Consider the following 8,931-nt stretch of genomic DNA (forward strand, 5'->3'; position numbering starts at 1 on the left):
CGTGGATCGCGGGAGCAGGGGGCGTTTCCACCGTGACACTAAAAGCTCCATTTCCGGGTGCAGCTAGATCTGCAGGTTGCTCACGTTATTCCCGTATTTAAGGTATGATGACCTGCACGACTTTTGTTAAGTTGTGTCTTTCTAAAGAGGTGCAGAGGCGCAGTTGGTATGTTCAACAACTTGGTTGTATGTGGCGTTAATAGCCTCCATAAGGTTAATAAGTGTGTATGTATTTGAAGCTAAGACATAGTAGCACCAACATTTTTGGCGCCTTGGTTACTTTTCACAACACTCCGTGGAAGAGGCTGCCTCCGTGACTCCCAGGTATCTTCTATATGACATGTTTTTATTCTGTCGCATGCTATCACTGCCTGCTTTGCTCACTCAATCTGTCTTTCTCTCCTCCACAGAACCTAGACGTGACCACCTGAAGATAAAGAGCTTATTACAGCTAATGTGGCTACAGCACAAATAATAACACACTAATTTCTCCGATCCATAAATCACTACAATATTGGCTGTCAAGTGATTCCGGTACAGAGTGTCTGATCGCTGACTATAACATCTCCCTATAACCCCCCAGAGAGTGATGGTGCTTTGCAAAGAATTCAATTGAATATAACATTTGAACCACTATGTTTATACTGAAAACCATTAATTGCTTATGTGTAATACAGAGTAAAGGCATTACTGATAAATGTAGTTAAATATGAATCATTGATGTCTTCATATAATAATAGATAGCAGTGGAAAAAATATCAGTGGAAGTCAAATACAAACAAAGGACGAGGATGGCCCCTGAGATCCAGGCAGTGGTACATGCTACCCAGGCATGGCTGAAGTCCTCCTGGCATGTTCAGGTGCCCTTTGCCTGGCTAGAAGCCTGCGTGGAGTGGCTGCAGGAAGAAGCAGGAAGAGCAGGTTGTCTGTCGCAGCAGCAAATTAACCAACAGGTAGGCAGGATATCTGAATGTGTCTGTGCAGCTGAATGTAAAATGATCCCAGTCTTGAATCTGCTCAGTTGTCACAGAGATAGCTTGTGATATGATGTGTGACTTAAGTATAAGACTTGGGCTATGTGACAACAGGTGGTTGTATCTGGAAGGGGAGATGATTACTCCTTTATCGGTTTTAAGATAAGTCTCTTGCATTGAATGTGATTGTCCTCTGAATCCCTCTCTGGCCATCCACTTACTCCAGGTTGATGACCTTTGACCCCTTCCCAGTTGGAGCTTTAACTGGATTTGTTCTAGTGTTCACATACAGCTGATGATGTCTGTTTCCAGTATTCACTCAGTCTTTAGTTTACGGCCCTTGTCTTTTCCTTAATATAGAAATAGTTTGTCAATCGACAACAAAATTAACCTTCAATTTTCAAATGTTGTTGAACCCTTAACAAACATGTAACACACAACAAACACAACTCATTGAACCTTTTGAGCAAACGAGTATCAAAAGCCCAAGACCATGCAAGGCTCCACTACTGTCATCTGAGAGGAGAAAGATCGCACTACAGTGGGTCGTGATCGGCAGAAGTGGGCGATTGTGGAGTGAAAGAACACCTCCTGGTCTGGCAAATCCTGGTTTCTGTTGCACACACTGATAGCAGGGCAATTTTTTTGTGTAAACAGCATGGCTTTGTCCTGGTGTCATCTGTACCAGCTGGTGGTGGCGTCATGCGGGGTGTGTTTTCCTGTATCATTTGTATGGCACAGCGTACGTAAATATCATTGCTGAACAACTGCATCACTCCGTGGCCAAAGTCTATCTCTTCTTTTTTTCTTTATATCGATACTTGAGGAGGATAATGCAAAATCTTTCAAGGCACCGAATAAAGTGCTGTTGGTTTCAGGAACATGACATGATATTGGTCCGTTCAAGTGGCCCACATGGTCACTTCAAACAGGAAGTGCACTTGAACGATTATGGTGAGGATGTTCATATGATGAACAAAAGACCCGTTTCATTATTTATTGGCCATCTATGTCATGGAAGTGAACAGAAGTAGTGAAAAGTATCTGAAAATTGTCAAATAACTAATATTACAGTGCCATAAAATAGGTCTTACAGTGGGAAATAAACATCTTACAGCCAACAGCTTAAACCATCATGTGCCTCTCTGCATGAGGTGACATTTTAGGCACTGGACCAGTGGCTGTTGACAGACCTCAGACACCTAAACCACCCAGTTCTCCCTGAAGGACTCTCTCAGGCTCAGAAGACTGAACTCAGCGGCACGTTCTGTGTCCAGGTACAGGCTTGTTGATCATATATTTCATTGCTATATTTTTAATCTCATGTTTATTATTGTATTACATGTCCACTAGGTGCCTGTTGACCAGACACAAATGATAAATTACCCAGAGTTGGCCTGAAGGCTAATTTAGGTAGACAGAGTATAATGCGCTTATTGAAGTGCGTTTGTTGTTGTGTTGGATCTGAGAAATATGTGGTTTGCAGGCATTTTATTACCATTACCATTATCACGATGCAAAATACAGATTGTAATTCAATAAAAGAAAAAAGCGACACAGAATTGACTAAAAACACAGCAAGAATAAGGCTGGTGTGCAATTTGTGGGGAAAAGATGAGTGGAGTACAATATAATCCATATTGTAATAAAGCACTGCTGGATTTCAGTTTTCCATTGTACGGAAAATGGAAACTCAGCTGGAAACCAGACGGAGTAATTCAATGTAAATTGCTTCCAAGGCTCAAAGATGGGAGCCACAAGATGGATGTTAAACTCACAAATAAGACTAGAAATTCAAGAAAAATTTACCATATTTTTCAATTGTTTTTGTTGTAAGACTAGTATATTTCCCTAGATTCTCAAGAAATTCATTTGCAGGGAAAATGCAACGTAATTAAAGGTCGCACTCTGATTTAGGTTGACTCATTACTGGACATCAGTCAGCCTGCGTACAGCCAGATGCAGAAGTGGAGGGGCTCAGATTGTGCCAACGACGAGGTGTCTGCTGTCACACAGTTCACTCAGAGGGCCTGGGAGACCAGACCAACCCGTATGCTGCTATTGCAGGTCAGAGCTTTATTACCTTCGCATTGAAAATGCCGGAAGGTTATGTTTTGATCGCCGTGTATTTATTTATTTATTTATTTATTTATTTGTATGCGTGTTATTCGCAAAACTCAAAAAGTATTGAACCGAATCTCATGAAATTTGGTGGGATGATTGTTTATTATCCGGGGACCAGTTGATTAGATTTTGGGATCGATCGGGTCAAAGGTCATGAACAGGTCAAAATCTTTCGCAGAACTCAAAAAGTATTTAACCGAATCACATGAAATTTGGTGGGATGATTGTTTATTATCCGGGGACCAGTTGATTAGATTTTGGGATCGATCGGGTCAAAGGTCAAGGTCAAAGGTCATGAACAGGTCAAATCTTCTTGAATCACATGGAATTTGGTGGGATGATTGGTTATTATCCGGGGACCATTTGATTCGATTTTGGGATCAATCGGGTCAAAGGTCAAGGTCAAGGTCATGGAAAGGTCAAACTCTTTTTTTTACCATAGCACGATACATTTTTGTCCAATTGGCATGCAACTAATGCCAAAATGTTCATAATTCAATGCCCAATCTTGTGATATGCGAAGGTATGCGCTCTACCGAGTGCCCGTTCTAGTTATTATTGCTATTATCATTATTAATTTGTTGATTGTTTGTGATCACAATAGTCTGAAAGCAAAAAGTCACTTTTAAGCATCTTAAATGTGCTGCAAGGGATTCTAGTGTATTTGACATTATAAATACACATTTATGAGCAGACTTCATCATAATGTGTGTTTGGTTGAATAAAATAATGCATAATTGACCTTTTCTTCCTCGCTGAATCAGAGTGGACAGATACAATCAGCATATGAAAGAGTAAATTGCTGGCATATAAGCGCAGACTTTCATTTTCACCTTAAGTAATACGCTTGTCACTGCTCGATGGATTCTCAAGAATAGTGCTGGTGTTGCTTAGAAACGTTGCAGTGATTTTTTATTTTTTACTGTTTCTGAGATCTGAAGTCTTACACCTCTAGGAATCATGGGATGCAAAGACCGACAGCGGTTTAACATAGACTGACATGCGGTCAAAAGGCAGGTTAATGAAGCGGATGTGTTCGGATATGCTTTTATCAGCTTCACTGATTTTGGGAAGTTTTGCACCTCAAGAACCTGCTAATGAAAATGCACAGAAATGTGTTTATGCCAGTTGACCTTCTACTTTTAGAATATCTCAGACACTTTTGGAAAACTGGAGGCCACTAGGTCGGCAATAATGTTTAACCCTCCGTAGAAATAATTAGAGAATTTACATCTGGACTAAATTCACAATGGTTTCTCTGTCCAGCTGTTCCTGGTCAAATATACTGTCTCTGTTGAACAGGTGACAGATGGAGTACAGAGCTTGGAGGCCATGGAGTATCAGTCAGTCCCTGCACTCAGCACAGCTCTAAGGTTAAGAACCAATCGGTTAAACAATACACCTACATCGTAATGTCAAACCACAAAAAAGAGACCAACCATTTATTTTTCTTGTTTATTACTTTAGTTTTTTCACATCTTTCCAGCAACAGTGTATTTAATTGAGAAATAGGTTATGTTACTATATTAAGTGAATGCTGTCGTTTGATGGTATGTTATCTTACATTTTTCTTTTGTGGAAATGTCAATAAATCAGAAATCAAATCTAATTAATAAGCATATTATTGACTGCCACGTCACTGTTAGTTTCTCAAACAAATAAAGCAAATGTGATTTGGTTAAGTATATTTGGGAGTATATTTCAAAAAAAGTTAAATTGGGATTGTTGACTCTTGTCACCCTCAGGCCTGGTGTGAAGCTGCAGCTGCAAGGCCAGATGGTCTGCCGACTCGGGATGCTCCTGTTGGGGCCGTCCAACATCAAGGTTCTGGGCGGTGAAGTGGAGGACCTGGTGGAGAGGAATAATCAGGTACACTGTTGATTTCTGTCAGATTTAAGCCCATTGTGTTTTCTTAATTAGTTTGTATTTTTGTTTTGATGTGAATACATTTTGGTCCGAATTACCTTGTGATTCATTTGTAATTTAATACAGCATTGAGATTAAACCTAGTTGTGATGTGTCAGTTACTGTTTACAGCTTTGAAAGTGAAGATAAATACAAAATCCCAGCGGTTGTCGTACAGCGGTGTATAACATGCAGTACTGTCTGCAGGTTCAGTGTTCAGGTTAATTTCTACTCTGACAGGGCAAGGTGCTGTGTCGGACGCTGGGACTTCCTGAGGAGCAGCAAGAGGGGGGAGAGCCCCCTCCAGCACCAGTACACGGTTAGGTTCATTCCATCAATTTGGATTTATCATAAAATAAGGCCTGTTTTAAGAAGCACAATGGACGCCTTCATTCTTATCTTCAGCTAGCCATTTTAGAATTTAACATAATCATGATGTTGTGCCTCGTTTGTTTTCTCTACAGGAAACCAGGTGGTGGAGGACCTGGAACTAGATGATGCAGAGCTGTTGGCCAGTCTGGAGGCCCAGGAGGAGGGCGAACGGGTCCAGGTGGGGCCTGTTCCAGACAGTGGCTATGGGACGCTCAGCGAGACTGCCACTCTGTCCTCCAGAAGTTCTTCCATGAGGAGCCTTTTCTCGACAGCCTCAGCCAGGTGGGTGGTTAACGTTGACATTTTGATGCTGGATCTCCTCGGTGTTCACCGCCGGGTAAATATACCTTGACATTTTGAATTTTAGCATAATGTTCGTCTTCAGAAGAAATCTCAGCCTTTATCTTTCCTCTACTTTGGAAGGCAATAAGCACTTACTGATTTGACTTCCTATATATGAACATAATGTATATATGATTTGTGTCCTGTGAGCACCAATTTCCTGCACAATCAGAAATAAATGTCATGACAAAGGCAGTTCACTACTTGTGATTTTAAAACAACAACCTTTTCAGGTGTCATTATTGTAAATGTACTTCCTGCTTTCCTCAAAAATAAAAAATAAGACTTAGTTTGGAGTAATATCTGACTCATTAAATATCTTGATCTCCTTGTTTCTGTAGCTGTAGAATGGAGCATCACATGTTCTGACATGAGCTGTACTACCATCGTTTAATCTTTTGGTTATCGCTCCGCCAACATACTTCCTGGTTTTTAAGCTTTATTGTTTCAATCCAACATCTTTGGCTGGTCTCTTTCAGAAATGAAGCCTCTGCCCGCTCTTACAGAAGTGGTTCGGCCCAGAGCAACAGAGGCGGTTCAGTCCAAGGTCATCGTCACCACGGTACCGAACAAGAGGATCCTGACCTCTCAATTCAACAGCAGAGCTCGGATCACAACATGGCAGTCGAGGACTTTCCTGACGAAGACTTTGACGATCTTCCTCTGGATGAGTTGGACAGTGTGGCTTTTCCACAAAGTAACAATATTACCACGCCGTCTGTCAGCAGTCACAGAAGCACGCCACAGAGCAGCGACAGATTAACGGGAAATCCTAACAGGGCAACAAAAGCCCAAACTGCTCAGTTTGAGCAGCACAGTTTGAATCTGGGCTCTGGGTCACGGCTTGGTTCCAGCAACTCAAGATCCACCATGCCGAAAAGAGACAATCAAGGCTGTCTTATAGAAGCTGTAGGGCAGGTCTTGTCCCCAGCAGCAGCATCACATGAGTTAGGCTTTGTTACTAATGATGACAATGATGTCATGGATGACGATATGGACTGTTTTCTCTCAGAGGTAGAAACTGATTGGACTGAAGCATCAAATCAGCCCCCTGTTCAACAAGGTGCAAGCAGAGACCAAGAGAGCTTTACCAACAACACTGTAACTTCAGGCTCCAGTCGTAGAGTCACCAGCAACTCATCAAAAAGTGCAACAGAGAGGTTTTCATTTGAGAGCTCACGCAACACTCCTCAGGCGCAACATTTGAACCCAAACATTGCAGGATTTGAATCTGTTGAAATAGACCGGCAGAGGGACAGCCCGGTCCCTGCTCTCACTCTGACATCTCCACCTTTTACATACGTGTGCCTGCTCGAGGAGATGACGTCCAAACCACAACCTCACACCACAGCGATCCGAGTCAAAGCTTTCATTGTAACCCTCGTGGGGAAACTGAGCAGCAGCAACGGCCTTTGGCGCGTCTGCGCCACAATATCAGACGGGACTGGTTACCTGGACGTGGAGCTGTCCGATGAGGTTTTGACGGGCCTGCTGGGCTTCTCGGTGGCGGGAAAGGCGGCTCTGAAGCGTGACCCAGCCCGGAGAGGTGAGCTGGACACCGGGATGAGGAGGTGTCAGGAAGAGCTGGTGGACATGTGCTGTGTTATGACCATCGCGCTAGAACCAGATGGCAGAAAAGCTTTGGTGACTAAGGCGGACCCCGTCGATGAGAAAGTATTCCAGGAGCTGGAGCAGAGGCTGAAAGACAGGAGGAAATAGAGTGTTTGAAGGGAAGTGGCTGATAATGAGAAAATTACAGGCAGCAGAGAAGTATATTGCCTTTTTAGTAGAGATAGAAAATTGCATTGCTTAAAAAAAAATGTGTTTCTCTTTTTCTTCAAATTGGTGATTAACCTGCCCTTCTGCTTTAGATTTGGAGACCAGAATGTGTGAACTGGATGTCAGATGATCAGCAGGCAGTGTGTTGCAATGCATCCCATCTGCTATATGTGAATGTGACATTCTGTCTCAGAGCATTTCATTCATCTATTCAAAGAGCTATTTTTTGCTTGAAATGCACGGCATTATTCCCAAGCAAAGTAAAGCGGTCTTTAATATCTGCACCGTTGGTTATCAACATATACGTTCAAACTCCCAGATTGTATGTAACGTTAAGAAATATGTGAAGAGAAGAGTGGAGCATGTGAGATGAAAGAAGGAAATTGGGGGGGGGGGGGAATAATTTATACGATGATTGTTGAAATGAATTGCCATCCTTTGCATTCATTCAGTAAATCCAGAAATGATTGAATATCCAAGGGCAGCGTGGGTCTTTAATGAACTCCCACAAAGCAGGTGAGAGGAAAGGGAGATAAGGGAGAGGCCATCATTTCTGATTATTTCTCTCATTATAGAGCCTCATCTGTTTTTGTCTTTGATGAATAAACCACAAATGTAAGGCCGTGCCTGTATTTACTGTATATTGAAATAAAATTGTTCTGAATGTTTTACAATTTTCCCTCGCTCTTTGACTAATAAAACATGCTTGGAGTGCGTGCTCGGCTGGCTGCTAATTTTATATTTCCATTTCTCCTCATCAGATGAGTATTATATTCCTCAAGAACAACTATAGAAACAATAACCCGACATAGTAGTGTTTCCCTTGGTTTGTAAGTGCTTTATAAAGCGCAAATTTAGGATATGAACCGTTTAAAGGCACATAATAGTAATTAAATGTAGCCCGGCAGTATACTATATGGACAGAGGTGTCAGAGACGTCTCCTCAAGATGAAACATCTTAACCATTTCAACGACTCAAATTGATTTGTACTCACTCAAATTAGGTGCCAGTCTCTCACACTTCAGTTGCCTCAGTGTGAAAATGAGCACACTGAGGACACAGGCGAAGAAAGGCCCGGCAGAAAGTATGTTAGTATGTATGTGTGCTGACATTGTGTGTCACTGTGGGCTCATACATATTTCTTTTTGTGTTATGGCACTGTGTGCACTTCCTTTCAGGTAGCTGGTCTCTTCATTAGGGGATAATCAGGTTGAATGTCTAAATCAGGACCCTGCTATGCATGTCGATAACCTGTTATGTGCTAATGAGGCCTGATACGATGGGGGATGGGGGGGGGGGATACAAGTGGAATACATTTTGGTGATAGAGTAAATGAAACAAAAGGGGAGTGTTGCCACAGTGATCCTGCAGTTAAACTTCTCCGTATACATACTGTATATATTTAACTGGTAATTAATGACAGGTAATGAATGT

The 8,931-nt window shown here is 42.0% G+C and overlaps 1 protein-coding gene across 3 annotated transcripts; it reads left to right on the forward strand.

Moving 5' to 3' along the window:
* Nucleotides 1–62: 62 nt before the first annotated feature.
* On the forward strand, nt 63–8,212 carry rmi1 (RMI1, RecQ mediated genome instability 1, homolog (S. cerevisiae)). 3 transcript variants are annotated; one of them, XM_056419761.1, is made up of 9 exons: nt 63–102; nt 411–953; nt 2,141–2,251; nt 2,892–3,041; nt 4,401–4,471; nt 4,844–4,967; nt 5,244–5,322; nt 5,468–5,657; nt 6,197–8,212. In XM_056419761.1, the coding sequence occupies exons 2-9, from the start codon at nt 792–794 to the stop codon at nt 7,434–7,436; spliced, it is 2,127 nt and encodes a 708-aa protein (XP_056275736.1). In that variant the 5' UTR covers nt 63–102; nt 411–791; the 3' UTR covers nt 7,437–8,212. The 3 variants fall into 3 exon arrangements, with proteins under 3 accessions (XP_056275736.1, XP_056275735.1, XP_056275737.1); XM_056419760.1 differs by having other exon boundaries at nt 84–324; XM_056419762.1 differs by lacking the exons at nt 2,141–2,251; nt 2,892–3,041 and having other exon boundaries at nt 84–324.
* Nucleotides 8,213–8,931: the final 719 nt, after the last annotated feature.

This window comes from Pseudoliparis swirei, chromosome 7 (genome assembly GCF_029220125.1).
Source record: "Pseudoliparis swirei isolate HS2019 ecotype Mariana Trench chromosome 7, NWPU_hadal_v1, whole genome shotgun sequence".
Classification (NCBI taxonomy): Eukaryota; Metazoa; Chordata; class Actinopteri; order Perciformes; family Liparidae; genus Pseudoliparis; species Pseudoliparis swirei.